General features: G+C 44.9%; 1 protein-coding gene across 1 annotated transcript; it reads right to left on the reverse strand.

The window, feature by feature from the left end:
- Nucleotides 1-5472: 5472 nt before the first annotated feature.
- Nucleotides 5473-18744, reverse strand: RRM2 (ribonucleotide reductase regulatory subunit M2). Its single transcript, XM_038746862.1, has 11 exons — nt 18659-18744; nt 15989-16145; nt 14245-14322; nt 13718-13876; nt 13343-13459; nt 11753-11886; nt 10396-10490; nt 8306-8439; nt 6656-6760; nt 6428-6541; nt 5473-6341 (listed from the first exon to the last, which is right to left on the reverse strand). Exons 2-11 carry the CDS (start codon nt 16082-16084, stop codon nt 6189-6191), a joined length of 1185 nt encoding a protein of 394 aa, XP_038602790.1. The 5' UTR covers nt 16085-16145; nt 18659-18744; the 3' UTR covers nt 5473-6188.
- Nucleotides 18745-20549: the final 1805 nt, after the last annotated feature.

A 20549-nucleotide genomic window follows, 5' to 3' on the forward strand; every position in this document is an offset into this window, starting at 1 on the left:
ATTACACTGATTTCCCTAGACACTAAATTCATTTTAAAGTTCCTCCTAGCCCTGTAGCACTTTAAAAAAAAACCAAATTGGACAAACCTACTCCATAAAGCCTTTTTTTTAGCATCTAGAGGTAATTTTCCTCCATTCCATGCTGCCTAAAGAGGCTCTCCACAACCACCACTTTCTTGCCATTTTAAAATTATGTATTTGTTCAAGGAATTGACTGTCTGGATAGGTTGCCCGAGTAGATATCCTTGATTAAACCATACAGCTAGTCAAAGTGTTGTATTTGAACCCCATTCACAAGTAATGGGCTTCAGTAAAATGCATAGCAATTGCAGTGAATTGTAGAGCTGTGAATCATGCATGGAAAATGTTGATTTTAATCAATTAATTGTATTGGTTGAGCACTTACTATGTGCAGAGCATTGAACTAAGCACTTGGGGGAGAGTACAATATATGAGAGTTGGTAGACAAATCTTACTGAACCAAGTAATAATAATGATAACATTTATTAAGTGCTTACTGTGTGCAAAGCACTGTTCTAAGCACTGGGGAGGTTACAAGGTGATCAGGTTGTCCCACAGGGGTCTCAGTCTTCATCCCCATTTTACAGATGAGGTAACTGAGGCACAGAGACATGAAGTGACTTGTCCTAAGTCACACAGCTGGCACTTGGCAGAGCCGGGATTTGAACCCATGACTTCTGACTCCAAAGCCCGCGCTTTTTCCACTGAGCAATGCTGTAGTTGTTGGTAAGCATGTATGAAATCACTTCCTATATTTATTCATTTGAAAAATCCAAAATACAGATTACTAAACAATTTGTTGTCTAGGGCACAATCATCTGGAATTATGGCAAGGACTTTTCATTTTTAAATATAATTTAGAAAAATTGTCAGGGCTATTATATTAGGGTCAAAATTTCAAAGATTTCAAAAAATTCCTCTTTGGCTTTTAGTTTATATGTAAGGAAACCCACACAGCAAACATTTGGTAACATTATTTCCTGGCATTTGCCAATGAAACAAATGAGAAGATGAACACTTAGCATGTTCCCTAATATACACTGCAAAATGATGGAAGCTTTTTTTTTTTTAAATGGTACTTGTTATGCACTTACTATCTGCCTGGCACTGTACTAAGTACTGGGGTAGATACAGTATACCATCAGTCCTTTTCCCACAGGGGGTTCATAATCTAAGTAGGAGGGAGAATAGGAATTGCACTCCCAGACTGAGCCCCTTCCTTCCTCTCCCCCTCGTCCCCCCTCCATCCCCCCACCTAACCTCCTTCCCTTCCCCACAGCGCCTGTATATATGTATATGTTTGTACATATTTATTACTCTATTTATTTAACTTGTACATATCTATTCTAAAATAAATAATTTTATTTTGTTAGTATGTTTGGTTTTGTTATTTTTTTTCCTCTGTCTCTCCCTTTTAGACTGTGAGCCCAATGTTGGGTAGGGACTGTCTCTATATGTTGCCAATTTGTACTTCCCAAGCGCTTAGTACAGTGCTCTGCACATAGTAAGCGCTCAATAAATGATTGATTGATTGCACTCCCATTTTAATTTGTCTTCCTGTGGACTTAAGCTCCTTGTGGGCAAGGATTGTCTACCAACACCATTTCCCTAAATCATCATCATCAATCGTATTTATTGAGTGCTTACTATGTGCAGAGCACTGTACTAAGCGCTTGGGAAGTACAAATTGGCAACATAAATGCTTAATTATGCTGTGCACATTGCCACTGATTGATCATGATGCTCTGATACCCCACCCTGCTGCTCAAATTGCTTCTCAGGGATTGTTCCTTGAGAAGGCCGGGGGCTGGGGGGGGGGAAGCAGGTCCCTGGCTGTGTCACTCCTGTATATTTCCCCTCTCCCACATTTCAGTCGTGAAAACGCCACCCAAACACTATCTACAGGGTGGCAAAAACAGTCCAAGTTCTTTGTCCTGACTGCATGTCATTTTACAACATGCAGGCAGGGGCTCTTTAACCAGTCAATGACTGTTAATTCTGGGAGAAGGCAGTGTCAGGTTCAGGATACTTAGACAAGAATCCAGTGACTTCCAAATAATAATGGTATTTGTTAAGCATACCATACATGGCACATACTATGTGTCATGCAATGTTCTAGCACAGGTTGTCCCACTTGGGGCTTGCAGTCTTAATCCCCATTTTACAGATGAGGCAAGTGAGGCACAGAAGTGAAGTGACTTGCCCAAGGTCACACCACAGATAAGCACCAAAGCCACAATTAGAACCCACATCCCCTGACTCCCAAGCCCGTGCTCTTGCCCCTAAGCCATGCTATTTCTCTATGAGATGCTACACATTTTCAGGAATTAATGTACCACACTGAGAGAGCTAGTACTAATGGTCCCATCAACACTGTCATGTTACTTACTTTTCCAAAACTGGAACTGCAAATGTTTTTTCTGATCAATCAATCAATCAATCGTATTTATTGAGCGCTTACTATGTGCAGAGCACTGTACTAAGCGCTTGGGAAGTACAAATTGGCATCACATAGAGACAGTCCCTACCCAACAGTGGGCTCACAGTCTAAAAGGGGGAGACAGAGAACTGAACCAAACATACCAACAAAATAAAATAAGTAGGATAGAAATGTACAAGTAAAATAAATAAATAAATAAATAAATAGAGTAATAAATATGTACAACCATATATACATATATACAGGTGCTGTGGGGAAGGGAAGGAGGTAAGACGGGGGGATGGAGAGGGGGACGAGGGGGAGAGGAAAGAAGGGGCTCAGTCTGGGAAGGCCTCCTGGAGGAGGTGAGCTCTCAGCAGGGCCTTGAAGGGAGGAAGAGAGCTAGCTTGGCGGATGGGCAGAGGGAGGGCATTCCAGGCCCGGGGGATGACGTGGGCCGGGGGTCGATGGCGGGACAGGCGAGAGCGAGGTACAGTGAGGAGATTAGTGGTGGAGGAGCGGAGGGTGCGGGCTGGGCAGTAGAAGGAGAGAAGGGAGGTGAGGTAGGAGGGGGCGAGGTGATGGAGAGCCTTGAAGCCCAGGGTGAGGAGTTTCTGCTTGATGCGCAGATTGATCGGTAGCCATTGGAGGTTTTTGAGGAGGGGAGTAATATGTCCAGAGCGTTTCTGGACAAAGATAATCCGGGCAGCAGCATGAAGTATGGATTGAAGTGGAGAGAGACACGAGGATGGGAGATGAGAGAGAAGGCTAGTGCAGTAGTCCAGACGGGATAGGATGAGAGCTTGAATTAGCAGGGTAGCGGTTTGGATGGAGAGGAAAGGGCGGATCTTGGCAATGTTGCGGAGCTGAGACCGGCAGGTTTTGGTGACGGCTTGGATGTGAGGGGTGAATGAGAGAGCGGAGTCGAGGATGACACCAAGGTTGCGGGCTTGTGAGACGGGAAGGATGGTAGTGCCGTCAACAGAGATGGGAAAGTCAGGGAGAGGACAAGGTTTGGGAGGGAAGACAAGGAGCTCAGTCTTCGACATGTTGAGCTTTAGGTGGCGGGCGGACATCCAGATGGAGATGTCCTGAAGGCAGGAGGAGATGTGAGCCTGGAGAGAGGGGGAGAGAGCAGGGGCAGAGATGTAGATCTGGGTGTCATCAGCGTACAGATGATAGTTGAAGCCGTGGGAGCGAATGAGGTCACCAAGGGAGTGAGTGTAGATTGAGAACAGAAGGGGACCAAGCACTGAACCTTGGGGAACCCCCACAGTAAGAGGATGGGAGGGGGAGGAGGAGCCTGCAAAAGAGACTGAGAAAGAACGACCGGAGAGATAAGAGGAGAACCAGGAGAGGACGGAGTCTGTGAAGCCAAGGTCAGATAACGTGTTGAGGAGAAGGGGGTGGTCCACAGTGTCAAAGGCAGCTGAGAGGTCGAGGAGGATTAGGACAGAGTATGAGCCGTTGGATTTGGCAAGCAGGAGGTCATTGGTGACCTTTGAGAGCGCAGTTTCCGTGGAATGAAGGGGACGGAAGCCAGACTGGAGGGGGTCGAGGAGAGAGTTGTTGTTGAGGAATTCTAGGCAGCGCGTGTAGACAACTCGTTCAAGGAGTTTGGAATGGAATGGTACGAGGGATATGGGACGATAACTAGAAGGTGAGGTGGGGTCAAGAGAGGGTTTTTTTAGGATGGGAGAGACATGGGCATGTTTGAAGGCAGAGGGGAAGGAACCAGTGGAGAGTGAGCAGTTGAAGATGGAAGTTAAGGAGGGGAGAAGGGATGGAGCGAGAGATTTCATAAGATGAGAGGGAATGGGGTCAGAAGCACAGGTGGCCGGAGTAGCACTTGAGAGGAGGGAGGAGAGTTCCTCTGAGGATACCGCTGGGAAGGATGGGAGAGTAGCAGAGAGTGTTGAGAGCCGGGAGGTTGGAGAAAGGGGGGAAGAGACTTTGGGGAGGTCGGACCTGATGGATTTAATTTTGTTAATGAAGTAGGAGGCCAGATCGTTGGAGGTGAGGGAAGGAGGAGGGGGAGGAACCGGGGGCCTGAGAAGGGAGTTGAATGTACGGAAGAGCTGGCAGGGGTGATGGGCATGGGTGTCAATAAGGGAGGAGAAATAGTTTTGTCTGGCAGAAGAGAGGGCTGAGTTAAGGCAGGAAAGGACAAACTTGAAGTGAACGAGGTTGGCATGGTGTTTAGACTTTCGCCAGCAGCGTTCGGCAGCTCGAGCATAAGAGCGAAGGAGGCGGACAGTGGCAGTGATCCAGGGCTGTGGGTTAGTGGTGCGAGAGCGGCAAAGGGAAAGGGGAGCGAGCGAGTCTAGCTGAGTAGAAAGGGTAGAGTTGAGAGCAGTAATCTGATCATCAAGACTGGGTAGAGAGGAGAGGGTGGCGAGGTGGGGTGTGAGGCGCTCCGAAAGATGGGTGGGGTCCAGAGAGCGGAGATCTCTGTGAGGGAGTAATACGGATTTACAGGGGAAAGGAGTGTGAGTGAGGAGGCAGGTGAGAAGATTATGATCAGAGAGAGGGATCACAGAGTTGGTGAGGGTGGACACAGTGCAGCGGTAGGAGATGATGAGGTCGAGGGTATGACCAAGTTGGTGAGTGGGTGAGGTGGGGTGGAGGAAGAGGTTGGCAGCGTCAAGGAGAGATAGAAGGCGGGCAGCAGAGGAGTCGTTAGGGATATCCATGTGGATATTGAAGTCTCCGAGGATCAGAGTGGGCATGGAGAAGGAGAGAAGGAATGTGAGGAAGGGGTCAAAGTCGTTAAAGAAGTTGGAAGTGGGGCCCGGAGGGCGGTAGATGACGGATACAAGAATCTGGAGGGGGTGGTAGAGGCGAATAATGTGGGCTTCAAAGGAAGGGAAGGAAAGGGAAGAGGGAGGAGGGATAGTGCGAAAGCGACATTGGGGGGCGAGAAGGAAACCGATGAGGTTAGTTTTAAGGTTTAGGCTTTATTTAGCCCATGAGCATTTTACTTTTAGTACCCCATTAGACCCTTGGGAGTAAGTCAATTAAAACTTCAAAGATAAAATAGAAGCAGGATGGTTTAATGGAAAGAATGCATCTAGAGACTCAGTTTATGTTCTAGTACCAACTCATCCATTACCTGGTTGTGGCCTCAGGACAATTTCCTCACACATAAAATGGAACCCACTGTTCCTGATTTTAAGTGCAACTGCAGGGGTGTGGATAGGAAAGTGTTTGATAACAAATCAATGACAATGCCTTAGGGCCACCCTTTTTCTAGTACAGAGTATCTTTATTATTCATGTAAAGTGCCATCCTTATTTACAAACTATTTAAAAATAGTAAACTTTAAGTCTGCTTTGAAGCAGTGAGGTTGATGTCTTCCTACTGCATGAGGTTCTGCCCAGAACAAGGAAGTTACCAAGGATGAATCAAATTTAATTTAAAGGGTCTCCCCATCCTCAAGCCCAAATGGCTCAGTCTTTATCAAGGCTACCATAAGTCATCTATAATCAATTTGCTTACCATATCAGCATGGACAATTCCATTTTCAGATCTTTTACAAAAATCTGAGAAGCTTGTCAGAATAACACTCACGTCCTAGGTGAAGAACCACTCACAGAATAAAACTAGACTACCTGATGAGGTTAACAATGGCATCCAAAGAACCCATAATGGCCTTTTAGCAGTCAACTTTGTGGAACTTGATGTACAAGTATACACATTTTCCTATTCACACAAAGAAAACCCCAGTGGTGTTAAGTGTTCAGTTCCTCTAGAAGTCTGCATCCAAAGTAAAAGAATTCTCAGTTGAAGATGACATTACGCCCATTCTCTGATATTCTCCTACTCTCTTCTCAAAAAAATTTGTTTTCCCTTCCAATGAGATGTTTTCCATAAAGTCAAATGGATTTTCTACTTTAAAAATCTGAAAGATAGAAATTTCCAACTATTAGATTATTGAATTTCACAGAAAAGCGGCAGTCAAGGTGTGAAAGACTGCCCAAAGCTTACCTTGCTGAAGCCCAGTTCCAGCAAAAGTCTATCTGCTACAAATTCAATGTACTGCTTCATTAAAGTGCAATTCATTCCAATTAGCTTTACAGGCAAAGCCTCAGTCAAGAACTCCTGAAGGGAAGAAAAAAAAAAAAAACATAAGCGTCAATGTACAGCTTTGACATTCTACAGGATAAATAAAAACAATTTTCAAGTCAGAGAAACAAGAACCACTGTCCATTTTACCTGTTCTATCCTAACGGCATTAATGATGACTTCCTTTACTCTTTCTTCAGAAGGTTTATGCACCAGGTGTTTGAACATTAGGCAAGCAAAGTCACAGTGCAAACCCTAGAATAAGAATAGTTAAGATGTTTAATGACATCTATCATTGAAAATATTTTTTATTCTAAGCTCAACAGATATTGGATGTGAAATTTAGGATTTTATGATGCCTCCTCCCACCCTCTCAAAAACTACAAAATTGGCATTCATAGGTAGGAAAACACCACAAATTAGCTAGAAATAAAGACAACAGTGACTTCAACTCACATTTCATTCTGATCTACTAAGGCTAATTTATTGAGTGGTTGCTGAAAATAAATTAATCTCCAGAAATCTAGGAACCAGACAAGCTTGGTAGGAGGGTTCACAGAAGGGGAAAATTCACTTTCTCCACACCTTTGTGGTTGCCGGCCCTAAGAGTACTCATACTCTAAATGTAACCAGTCAGTTACATCTTCACAAAAAATAATTGGGCAAAAATGCAGGGATTTCGCTTAAGAGTCAAAAACTGGGAGCCAAGAAAAGCAGTCCAATCACTGGTGGATGAACCAGAAAAGACCCCTTCTGGGAACAATCAACTGATTTCTTCAGAAGTCCTGGGGTCAGAATGATTGACTAAACACTTCCAAGTAATATGACTTTGTAAATGCCGTCACTGGAACCCAGAGAACAGGGGTTTGGGAGGAAACTGTGCCTCAGGAGATCCCAAAAGTCCAATATTCAACACCGTTTATTGAGGAGCCAACATTCAAAGATCAAGATGCTCTACTTCTTTTCCCAGACTGCAGTCTTTGGGGGTGGGAGGAAGAGCACCCAAAAACCGGGGAATAAAATACAGTCAAAACCAGAAGAGGCCACAGGTAAGAAGGCACTCAGATCTGCAAATAGCAATGCAGGATTTTGGGAGAGACTAGGCAAAGGTATGATGTGTCAGCCAAAACAGAATCTGTAAACTCATTATTGACTGGAAACATTTCTACCAACTCTGCTGCACTATACTCTCCCCAAGTTCTTCGTACAGAGCTAAGCATACAATAAGGCTTTGGAGTCAGAGGTCAGGGGTTCAAATCCCGGCTCCACCAATTGTCAGCTGTGTGACTTTGGGCAAGTCACTTAATTTCTATGTACCTCAGTTACCTCATCTGTAAAATGGGGATTAAGACTGTGAGGCCCCCCCATGGGACAACCTGATCACCTTGTATCCCCTCCAGTGCTTAGAACAGTGCTTTGCACATAGTAAGCACTTAAATGTCATCATTATTATTAATAAATACCACTGGTTGATTGATTCAGAACCCAAACTTGGCAGCACAGAAGGGCAAGGGGCATTACCTTCTTGCAGAGGAGTCAAAGAGGGCATTTCAGAGCAAAGCACAAGAATAGACATGAGCGTGTGATAGAAGTAATGGGAACTTGAAGGGAAGAAGTGAATTGAATTGTAATTTTAAAAAGCTTTTCATGTGACTATTTTATTTTGAGCTGGATCCAAATGGTTGAGTTTTATAATCAAGAAAAAATCATTCCCCTGCTTCTGCCAAACTGACCCTAATTCCAATTCAAGTAAAGTGACTAGGGAGCTCTGAATTGCACTAGGATATAAATTTGACTTACCTCATCTCTACTGATAAGTTCATTGGAAAAAGTGAGCCCAGGCATTAGCCCTCTTTTCTTGAGCCAGAATATGGATGCAAAAGAACCAGAAAAGAAGATTCCTTCTACTGCTGCAAAGGCTACAACCCGCTCTCCTGTGGATAGAAGATAGTCAACCTTTCATTAATGGCCTACGCCAGTCAGTGGTTGACAGCTAAATCCAAAAGAAAAGCAACATACATGACAATTGGTTTTGTTGATTTAGGATTTGGGTCAGCAGATAAGGGCCTTGGCATTCCAAATGAAAGCGGCATCAGCAAAATAATACTAGTAAAGGTCCAAGTGTGAGGCCAGAAGGAAGGAGAGAGAGAGAGAGAGAGAGAGAGAGAGAGAGAGAGAGAGAGAGAGAGAGAGAGAGAGTGTGTGTGTGTGTGTGTGTGTGTGTTCTTTAATAGTATTAAGTGCCAAGCACCGTATTAAGTGCTGAGGCAGATACAAGTCAATCAGGTTCGACACTGTCCATGTCCCACATGGAACTCAGTCTTAAACCCCATTTTACAAAGTAACTGAGGCAGAGAAATGAAGCAACTTGCCCAAGGTCACACAGCAGACAAGTGGCAGGGATGGGATTAGAACCCAGGTCCTTCTAACTCCCAGGCCCAGGCTCTATTCACAAGAACACACTGCTTTCTATTTTTTGCCCAGTTAGGCATACTGCTTCCTTTCATGCCAGAGGAAAATGCTTCTAGATTACAAGAAGGCAGTTTGGATGGGCAACGTTTCCTCTCCTTCCTTATGGTCCCTTGCTTAGACAGATACAAAACTTACTCACATACTTCCCCTGTTTCCGGCTTTGTGCCTTCAGGCACGACAACTTCTCTGTGCCTCATTCAATATTCAATAAATATTGAATTTATTATCCCCATTCAATAAAATGGGGATAAAAATCCTAATCCCCGTTAGACTGTGAGCCCCCACATGGGACAGGGACTGTATCCAACCAGATTATTTTGTAACTCTCCTAACTCTTAGTTCAGTGGTTAGAACATGGAAAGCTCTTAAGTACAACTATCAATATTACTTATTGAGTGATTACTGTATGCTGACCACAATACACGTTTGGGAGTCATATTCCTTGCATACAAGGATCTTAGTCAAGGGGAAACAGACTTTCAAATCAAAATACGGATATGCACATAAGTGTTGGGCTGGGTTGCAGGTGGGGAAATGCAGACTATTCAGGAAAGGCTTCTTAAAGATGTGATCTTAAGGCCTTTAGGGTGGGGAGAGTTGTGGTCTAGTATACATGGACAGCGAAGGAGTTCCAAGGCATGGTGTCAGTGATGGGATAGACAAGATTTAAATAGTCCATAGGTTGGCATTAGAGGAATGAAGTGTACAGGATGGGTTGTCATAGGAAGTCAGCAAGGTTAGCTATGAGGGGGCGAGGTGACTGAGTGCTTTAAAGCCAAATAAGGAATTTCTGCTTAATGCAGAGGTGGATGGGCAACCACTGGAGGTTCTCGAGAAGTGGGCAGGCGTGGACTGAACAATTTTGTAGAAAAATGATCTGGGCAGCAGAATGAAACATGGACTGTAGTGGGGAAGACACAGTAGTCAGGAAGTCAGTGAGGAGGCTAGGTAGTCAAGGCAGGATGTAACTGCTTGGATCAGCATTGCAACAGCTGTGGACGGAGAGGAAAGGATCAATTTTTAGAGACGTTGAGAAGGTAGAACTGACAGGTTTTGGTGACTATCCTCTCCCCATTTATGTATATATATATATATATATATATATATATATATATTCACACACACACACATCACATATACACATATATATGTGTATATATACACATGTATATACACATATATATACATACACCACCCCCACCCCCACCCCCTTTGCTCTCAGTCAATAAGTAGTAAGGACTCTGGCAATGGCAGCAATCCCATACATTGTAGTGCCTTGGAAAAGTAATTCTTCAAACTGCCAAATACAATTTCTGTTTGATATTTTGAAAAGTTCAGAACTCTACAAATCAAAGACAAATGTTGGGATATCAATGTGTGAATTTCTCAGCAAAAACTTTGTCCGGAAGTACACTTACCATATGTTGCTTCTTTGTCACCAATCCAACGAAGCGCCCAATCAGCTTTCTTTTTAACACATGGTAGAGTTTCAATGGCATTGAAGAGGAATTCCCTATGAAGTATAGTTTTGAAGTTAAACTTAAAAGAAACAAACAAAAAACCACACCCCAAAATTCACCAATTTCCAACTGCCACTTGTAAATTAAAGGGAAATTTGGCATACACCTTTTCTTCCCAGTCTTTTGCTACTTTTCTCCATATTGCCAAATGATCAATTGAGGAAACAGAATCCTAAGTCATTCCCACAGTATATAGGAGTTAATTTTCCACAGGAAGATCTGATTGCAATTCAGAATCCCAAACAAGAGTATTTGCTCACATAAATAAATGCTCCACTTTCCAACCCTGAAACAGGTGAAGCTATTAAAGAGGAATTTTAATTTTGAGGGAGGGACTACAAAAAAGGGGAAGCATGTCCAAAAATAAAAGGTAAGAAGGCAGATGGGATGGATTTCTGTAACACTAAATGATGCATACTAATAGGCAAATACCCCCTTTATATCCTACCTCAGTGAGCACCCCCTTTAAAGAGTCTGCCCTTCTCTGCAGCCTTAACTTCTAATCCCTTTCCTTTCTTCCTATGGTAGACAACCCCTTTTACACATAGCTGTGCTCTGACTCTTCTCTTGCTAACCCAGGCACGCCTTTATCACTGCTCCCGATTACATGTACGTGGTACCAAAAGACTTACTTCCTCAAAGATTGGGAAGGAAGAAATTACGCCAGAGGCAGTGATGCAACTCCTGAGCTGCTAGCTTTCACTAAGCACTATATGGTGGCCATTGCAGAAAGGTAGAGGAAGCAGTTTGGCCTAGGGGAAGGAGTATCAGCCTAGGAGTCAGAGGACCTGTGTTCTAATTCCTTCTCTTTCACTTACTTGTTGTATGGCCCTAACTCACTTTAACTTCTCTGGACAAGTGTCATTATTATCATTACTGCTACTAAGTGCCATCAAGTCATTTCTGATTCATAGCAACTCCGTGGATATACTTTCACAGAAGGTCCTGTCCTCTCCATAAGCTGCAGCCTAACAGTTCATCCGTTATCAGTTATGAGCTGCTGATGTGCCTCTTCCACGTTTTCGCTGAACTTTTCCTAGCGTTAGCATCTTCTCCAGAGAATTATACACACTCCTAAATGGGAATTCAATGGTATTTACCGAGCACTTACTATCAGAGCACTGTACTAAGCATTTGGGAGAGTCTAACAATTAGACATGCCCATAATGAGCTTACAGTATAGGAGTGTAACTGCACTACCAAAAAAAAGTTATACGAGGCAGATTAATAAGTGGTACTACATTGAGACACTCACCTTTCTTTTGGATCTTTAATGTATGTGTCAATAAGAAGACTGTACATCTCCGAATGTATGTTTTCCATTGCAATTTGGAAACCATAGAAACACCGAGCCTCTGTTATCTGAACTTCTTGGCTAAAGCGCTCCACCTAATGGATAAAACCAGAACCAAGAAAGCATCATTAGCCACCAGCACGCCAGTTCAATATACACTATTCTGTAACTTTAAGCACCACTATCCCCTAAAGTAATTCGAAGCCTAACATCCTCCCCCTTTTAGACTGTGAGCCCACTGTTGGGTAGGGACTGTCTCTATATGTTGCCAATTTGTACTTCCCAAGTGCTTAGTACAGTGCTCTGCACATAATAAGCGCTCAATAAATACGATTGATGATGATGAACCCCCAATTCCCAATGATTGCAATATAGAGAACCCAGACACACACCATATGCGAGTTGCTGATGCAGCCAAGGATGTTAGCCCTGCCCACTATCACAACAAATCGCTGCTGCAAATTCAATTCCCTGCCCCACCCAGAACGTATACTGGAAGCCATGTTCTCTGCTCTGTCCCCAAAGCTGTTAGGATGACAGCCAGGTTGGAGATGCCCAAATCCAGTTAAAATACCTATCTTCCTTACCCCGATTCTGTGCTTTTGGAGGAAGTAGAGAAAGCTAGAATCTCAACTCCACCGTCCGAAATTTTTGGATTAAAATCCACCATCGATTTCCAGTACAAACTTGATACGAGTTCAAAGGTGTGGCGAGGATAATTTATTTTACAAAGGGGCTTTAAGGAGCCTATTGAACAAACTCTGGGTCAGCAGAGCAAGTATCTACTTTGGCAGCCTCTTGGAGACTATTAATCATATCACAATCCCTCATGAGGTTAAGGCCATAATCAATCAATCGTATTTATTGAGCACTTACTGTGTGCAGAGCACTGTACTAAGCACTTGGGAAGTACAAGTTGGCAACATATAGAGACAGTCCCTACCCAACAGTGGGCTCACAGTCTAAAAGGGGGAGAATGTTAGGCTTTGAATTACTTTAGGGGATAGTGATGCTTAAAGTTACAGAATAGTGTACGTAAAAGATTTTTATTTCTACATGAACACAACAGTCACTATTGAAATCCACAAGGTAAATGTCCAGTTGGAGCTAAACTGTTTACAGAATCGGATAGCAACTGCTTATTTTTTTAAAATGAGTACCTATCCCGGTTCATCCTAGAAGTTTCTGTGCAATCTTCTTAGGAATCATGTAAACTAATTTCTATTTTTCTTGGAAAAGATCTGCATATAGAAGAGAAGCAGTGTGACCTAGTGGAAAGACCATAGGCTTGGGAGTCAGAGGACCTGGGTTTTAATCCCTGCTGTGTGATATTGGGCAAGTCACTCCTCTGTGCCTCAATTCCCTCATCTGAAAAATAGGTTAAGACTGTAAGCCCTATGTGGGACAGAGACTACATCTAATCCCATTACCTTACATCTACCAAGTGCTGGCTTGTAATAAATGTTTTGTAAATGTCATTAAAAAAAAAAAAATAGGCACCAAAATGCTGGTTCCCTACACAAGAAGTCAGCAAAAGCAGTATAAACTTACCAAATTCTCATTTACAATGCCATCACTTGCTGCAAAGAATGCCAGGACGTGGGATATAAAATATTTTTCTTCTGGCTTCAGGGATTCCCAGTGCTGAATATCTTTAGACAGGTCCACCTGAAAAATAAAAACCAAACGCATTCGGACTTAAGGGTATGCATGTGTAGAGCTGAACTTGGTACTGGAAGTCACTTTTTTCTTAAAAAAGAAAAAAAAACCAGCGTGAGCATCCTGCATTATTTTTTAAACTAGGTAATTGCTTGGAAGCAGAAAAGTAGAGAAAGGAGAGGCTTTCTGGTGAAAGACACTGTAAAAGGTCATCTCCCAAGAAGGCCGAAGTAACTCTGCAGACAGAATTGAGGGGCATTGTCTCACCTCCTCAGCGGTCCAGAAGGAAGCTTCTGCTTTTTTATACATCTGCCAGATATCGTGATACTGGATGGGGAAAATGACAAAGCGACGCGGATTCTCCTTAAGTAATGGTTCATCCTCCACCCTAGCGCTGGCTGGGATGATGGGAGCTTTGGAAGTAACCTGCGATAAAAATAAACGCAAAATGTAGGGCTAAGAAACTTCGACTGTGGGGGAGGAGGTTAATAAAGGGGAAAGGGGGTGGGCGAGAGGGAATTACGGCGGGAAAGAGAGGAGGTGGGGAGGCAGAAGGCGGGAGAAAGGGAGGAGGAATGGTACAGAGGGGCGGGGAAAGGAGTTGGTGGGGGACAGGGAAAGCAAGGCGGGATGCATTGGGCGGGCCCGGAACAGCTGTTTCCCGCTATTGAGACAATGAGGAGTTGCCGCCAAGATAAAAAAAAAATAAAAAATAAAAATCCTGCCCCCTTCCCTCGCCCCACATTTGTTCCCGACGGGCCTTAGCTGGCCACCGAGCCACCCCGGCTACTCACCACCGACTCGTGGGGCTCCTGAAAAATCTTGCGGGCCGTTTTGCTGGCCAGGACCCGGGTGAAATTCAGCGACGGGGGCTGCAAGAGAAACACGCAAACATTCCCGATATGGGGCCCTCCCGGCCGAATAACCGACCGGACTTGTGGAGCGCTAACTAGGCCGCTGTACTGAGGGCCTGGGAGAGTAATAATAATGATGGTATTCGTTAAGCGCTTACTATGTACCAAGCGCTGTTCTAAGAGCTGAGGTAGCAATAATAATGGTATTTGTTAAGTGTTTATGTTCCAGGCACTGTGCCAAGCGCTGAGGTGAATACAAGCAAATCGGGTGGGACACAGTCCCTGTCCCATGTGGCGCTCAGTTTCAATCCCCATTTTGCAGTTAGGGTAACTGAGGCCCGGTGAAGTGACTTGGCCAAGGTCACACAGCAGACAAGTGGCCAATCCGGAAATAGACCCATTACCTCCCGACTCCCAGGCCCGCGCTCCATTCATTACGCCACGCTGCTTTTCAACATTCATTCAACCGTATTTATCGAGCGCTTACTGTGTGCAGAGCACTGTACTAAGCGCTTGGGAAGTACAAGTCGGCAACATATAGAGTCGGCCCCTACCCAACAACGGGCTCACAGATACAATCAATCAATCGTATTTATTGAGCGCTTACTGTGTGCAGAGCACTGTACTAAGCGCTTGGGAAGTACAAGCTGGCAACATATAGGGACAGTCCCCACCCAACAGTGGGCTCACAGTCTAGAAGGTAGATACAATCAATCAATCGTATTTATTGAGCGCTGACTGTGTGCAGAGCACTGTACTAAGCGCTTGGGAAGTACAAGTTGGCAACATATAGAGACAGTCCCTCCCCAACAATCAATCGTATTTATTGAGCGCTTACTGTGTGCAGAGCACTGTACTAAGCGCTTGGGAAGTACAAGTTGGCAACATATAGAGACAATCCCTACCCAACAATCAATCAATCGTATTTATTGAGCGCTTGTGTGCAGAGCACTGTACTAAGCGCTTGGGAGGTACAAGTTGGCAACATATGGAGACAATCCCTACCCAACAGTGGGCTCACAGTCCCCCGCGGGGCTCAGTCTTAATCCCCATTTTCCAGATGAGGGAACTGAGGCCCAATCAATCAATCGTATTTATTGAGCGCTTACTATGTGCAGAGCACTGTACTAAGCGCTTGGGAAGTACAAATTGGCGACATATAGAGACAGCCCCTACCCAACAGTGGGCTCACAGTCCCCCGCGGGGTTCAGTCTTAATCCCCATTTTCCAGATGAGGGAACTGAGGCCCAATCAATCAATCAATCGTATTTATTGAGCGCTTACTATGTGCAGAGCACTGTACTAAGCGCTTGGGAAGTACAAATTGGCGACATATAGAGACAGCCCCTACCCGAACAGTGGGCTCACAGTCCCCCGCGGGGTTCAGTCTTAATCCCCATTTTCCAGATGAGGGAACTGAGGCCCAATCAATCAATCAATCGTATTTATTGAGCGCTTACTATGTGCAGAGCACTGTACTAAGCGCTTGGGAAGTACAAATTGGCAACATATAGAGCCAGTCCCTACCCAACAGTGGGCTCACAGTCTAAAAGGGGGTTCAGTCTTAATCCCCATTTTCCAGATGAGGGAACTGAGGCCCAGAGCAGCGACTTGCCCAAGGTCCCAGAGCAGACAGGTTGAGGAGCAGGGTCCCCGACCTCCCGCGCTTTCCCCTCCGACTCACCGTGTTCTCCTTGTCGGTGAGGTGGAGGCCCTTCATGGGGGACAGGCGGAGCTGCTGCGGCTGCTTGGCGGAGAGCGGGGAGCGGACTGGAAACATGCCGGGGGCAGGCGGGGCTCGGAGGCCAGGCGAGGAGCGGCGAGCGCGGGGAAGAGGCTGCCTGAGGGGAGGACAGGGCAGGCCTCTGTCGTAAGCGCCGAGGGCGGGACTTACCTCCGCGACTCGCAGAGCGCTGCGAAAGCGGGCTCCCGCGCCGGCCGGACCTTTTCAGCCCTTCGAACTTGGCGCCACACAGTTGCGCCGGCCAATCAGCGGCGGGCCCCCGGGGCGCTACATTCCCCCAGCCGCCCTCTCATTGGTCGCCGGGGACGAGGCCTTCCCGCCCCCTCTTCTGAGTGGTGGAAACTTCGCGCGGGAGATTCGAGCGACACCGGGAGGCCGGCGCGCGCTTTCTGCAACCTCCCTGAATCAATCAATCAATCAATCGTATTTACTGAGCGCTATGTGCAGAGCACTGTACTAAGCGCTTGGGAAGTATAAATTGGCATCACATAGAGACGGTCCCTACCCAACAGTGGGCTCACAGTCTAAAAGGGGGAGACAGAGAACAGAACCAAACAGACCAACAAAATAAAATAAGTAGGATAGAAATGTACAAGTAAAATGAATAAATAAATAAATAAATAGAATAATAAATATGTACAACCATATATACATATATACAGGTGCTGTGGGGAGGGGAAGGAGGTAAGACGGGGGGATGGAGAGGGGGACGAGGGGGAGAGGAAAGAAGGGGCTCAGTCTGGGAAGGCCTCCTGGAGGAGGTGAGCTCTCAGCAGGGCCTTGAAGGGAGGAAGAGAGCTAGCTTGGCGGAGGGGCGGAGGGAGGGCATTCCAGGCCCGGGGGTCGATGGCGGGACAGGCGAGAGCGAGGTACGGTGAGGAGATTAGTGGTGGAGGAGCGGAGGGTGCGGGCTGGGCAGTAGAAGGAGAGAAGGGAGGTGAGGTAGGAGGAGGCGAGGTGATGGACAGCCTTGAAGCCCAGGGTGAGGAGTGAAGCCCTGAAGAGCTTCCTCCCGCTCCCCCCCAACCTTCACGTAGTCATTCGCTTTTATTGAGCGCTCACAGGCTGCAGGACACTGTACTAGGCGCTTGGGACACGGAAAAGAGGGGGAGTGGAAAGTCAGGTCCACTCTGGGCGGCTGGTTTTGTTGTCTGTCTCCCCCTTTTAGACTGTGAGCCCCCTGTTGGGTAGGGACCGTCTCTATATGTTGCCACCCAAGCGCCTAGTACAGTGCTCTGCACACGGTAAGTGCTCAATAAATACGATTGATCGATTGTACCTATCTGTTCTATTTATTTTATTCTGTTAGTATGTTTGGTTTTGTTCTCTGTCTCCCCCTTTTAGACTGTGAGCCCACTGTTGGGTAGGGACTGTCTCTATATGTTGCCAGTTTGTACTTCCCAAGCGCTTAGTACAGTGCTCTGCACATAGTAAGCGCTCAATAAATACGATTGATGATGATGATTAAATCCCGAGCTCCGGCCTCTTTCTGTGCCCAGAACGTCTTCCAATCAATCAATCAATTGTATTTATTGCGCGCTTACTGTGTGCATTGCACTGTACTAAGCGCTTGGGAAGTACAAGTTGGCAACATATGACAGTTATGGGACATATGACCATAGACATGTTCTACATAACATAGAACAGTGCTTTGCTCATAGTAAGCGCTTAATAAATGCCATTAAAAAAACATAGAAGTCAATCGATCAATCGTATTTATTGAGCGCTTACTGTGTGCAGAGCACTGTACTAAGCGCTTGGAAAGTACAAGTTGGCAACATATGACAGTTATGGGACATATGAACATAGACATGTTCTACATAACATAGAACAGTGCTTCGCTCATAGTAAGCGCTTAATAAATGCCATTAAAAAACAGAGACAGTCAATCGTATTTATTGAGCACTTACTGTGTGCAGAGCACTGTACTAAGCGCTCGGGAAGTACAAGTTGGCAACATAGAGACAGTCCCTACCCAACAGGGGGCTCACAGTCTAAAAGGGGGAGACAGAGAACAAAACCAAACATACTAACAAAATAAAATAAATAGAATAGATATGTACAATCAATCGTATTTATTGAGCGCTTACTGTGTGCAGAGCACTGTACTAAGCGCTTGGGAAGTACAAGTTGGCAACATATAGAGACAGTACCTACCCAACAGGGGGCTCAGAGTCTAAAAGGGGGAGACAGAGAACAAAACCAAACATACTAACAAAATAAAATAAATAGAATAGATATGTACAAGTAAAATAAATAAATACAGTAATAGATACAGACATATATGCATATATACAGGTGCTGTAGGGAAGGGAAGAAGGTAAGATGGGGGGATGGAGAGGGGGACAAGGGGGAGAGGAAGGAAGGGGCTCAGTCTGGGAAGGCCTCCTGGAGGAGGTGAGCTCTCAGTAGGGCCTTGAAGGGAGGAAGAGAGCTAGCTTGGCGGATGGGCAGAGGGAGGGCATTCCAGACCCGGGGGATGGAGAGGGGGACGAGGGGGACATGCCTCAGAGACATTCCACAGAGACATGCCACCGAATTTACCCCATTCTACCTTAATGCGTACGTATTTCAGTGGGAAGTCGGTTTTGATGGAGAAATAGGCCTTACCTTGTAGTTGGAGATTACGTAAGATAGCCATCGATTGTAGAACTCTTACTCCATTTCACAAATACACTCTCCTTTTAAATGTCCCCCTTGAAGGAGTAAGACGGGCAATATTATGATTCCGTTTAAACAAACCAAATATATGCTTATGGTTGGTTTTTAGAATATTTTGCAACCCATACAATCTGACACACATTTTCACTCACATACACAAAGCCCAAATTAGCTGGTTCAAATGAATCTTTTTTCTCCTGAAATATCTGCAATCTTCACTATCTATCCCATAACAAATTATCTTTCTCCCTATTGCTTCCGGTCCCGGACAGTTTTAAATCAATCAATCGTATTTATTGAGCGCTTACTGTTTGCAGAGCGCTGTACTAAGCGCTTGGGAAGTACAAGTTGGCAACATATAGAGACAATCCCTACCCAACAGTGGGCTCACAGGTTAAAAGTTTTAAAGATAATGTGAGTTTACATTTCTTGTCTGTTTTCCAAAGTTTCTTGCATGAATCTGATTTTAAGACGAGTTAAAATTATTTCTTGGTGAACAATGTTGATTTATGGTCTCTTGTTTGTTTGTTTTTTTTTTTTAAAAAAAAAGGATAACCAGGAAAAGATACCACATTACTCTAACCGGTCAAATCCCCTCTCATTCAATTTTCCTTCCTAAACTACAAATGGAAAGAAAGTGGCGGGTGAGTGAAAAACCACGTAAAATAAAAGATTCAGCATTATGCGTGACATAATCAGTATTTAAATATCATAACTACCTAGACTCACGGTATTTGATAAGGCCTCTAAAAAGAGCAGATGGCTCTCCTCAGACATCTTTAAGATAAAAAGAAAAACCATAAGCCCCCACCTCTTGAGCCAGGCTCCTGATTTATATAATGCCTTCCGGGAACTATGATGAAGCCACTTTATTTACCATGGGACTGATAAATACAGCAGCTGAGAAGCAGCTGTGGCTTAGTGGAAAGATCATGGGCTTTGGAGTCAGAGGTCATGGGTTCGAATCCCAGCTCTGCCACTTGTCAGCTGTGTGACTTAGGGCAAGTCACTTAACTTCTCTGGGCCTCAGTTCCCTCATCTGTAAAATGGGGACTAAGGCCGTGAGCCCCATGTGGGACAACCTGATAACCTTGTATCTTCCCCAGCGCTTGGAACGGTGCTTTGCACATAGTAAGTGCTTAACAAATACCATCATTATTATCGTGGCAGAGAAGGCGCCAACAAGGCGGTATGTCCCCAACACAAAATATTTCTCTATTTATTTATTTATTTATTTTACTTGTACATTTCTATCCTACTTATTTTATTTTGTTGGTATGTTTGGTTCTGTTCTCTGTCTCCCCCTTTTAGACTGTGAGCCCACTGTTGGGTAGGGACTGTCTCTATGTGATGCCAATTTGTACTTCCCAAGCGCTTAGTACAGTGCTCTGCACATAGTAAGCGCTCAATAAATACGATTGATTGATTGATTGATTTCAGCAGATTATTTCTCCCAGTGGTTCCTATCAATCAATCAAGCAATGTATCTATAATTAGTAGCACGCAGACACAACACATCTGAATTTCGCTCTCTCCTCCAAGACTGATGATCCTTCCCTTATGGCATTTCTGTACTTTCCAAGCGCTCAGTACAGTGCTCTGCACACAGTAGGCGCTCAATAAAAACAACTGAATGAATGAATCAGCTTTTCGTCCCGTATTTAAATTGGTGCCTCAATAGCTCCCGGCTGTTCCCGACCTCACCTCCTCTCTCCTCCCTTAAAGACCCGATCCTGCCCCCTCCCATCTCATCCATTCAGTCGCATTTAGTGAGCGCTTCCTGAGTGCGGAGCACTGTACTGAACGCTTGGAAAGCGCGATGCAGTTTTAAAGCCCATCC

The sequence above is a fragment of the Tachyglossus aculeatus genome, chromosome 1, assembly GCF_015852505.1.
Source record: "Tachyglossus aculeatus isolate mTacAcu1 chromosome 1, mTacAcu1.pri, whole genome shotgun sequence".
Taxonomy (NCBI): domain Eukaryota; kingdom Metazoa; phylum Chordata; class Mammalia; order Monotremata; family Tachyglossidae; genus Tachyglossus; species Tachyglossus aculeatus.

What these genes read in the sequence shown, in the direction of transcription:
- RRM2 (XM_038746862.1), bottom strand. Translation starts at nt 16,084, where the DNA reads ATGTTTCCAGTCCGCTCCCCGCTCTCCGCCAAGCAGCCGCAGCAGCTC. An exon ending in ATTAAAGATCCAAAAGAAAG is followed by an intron (nt 10,491 to 11,752) that starts GTGAGTGTCTCA and finishes TATACTTCATAG; the next exon opens with GGAATTCCTCTTCAATGCCA. An exon ending in TGGAACTGGGCTTCAGCAAG is followed by an intron (nt 6,342 to 6,427) that starts GTAAGCTTTGGG and finishes TCTATCTTTCAG; the next exon opens with ATTTTTAAAGTAGAAAATCC.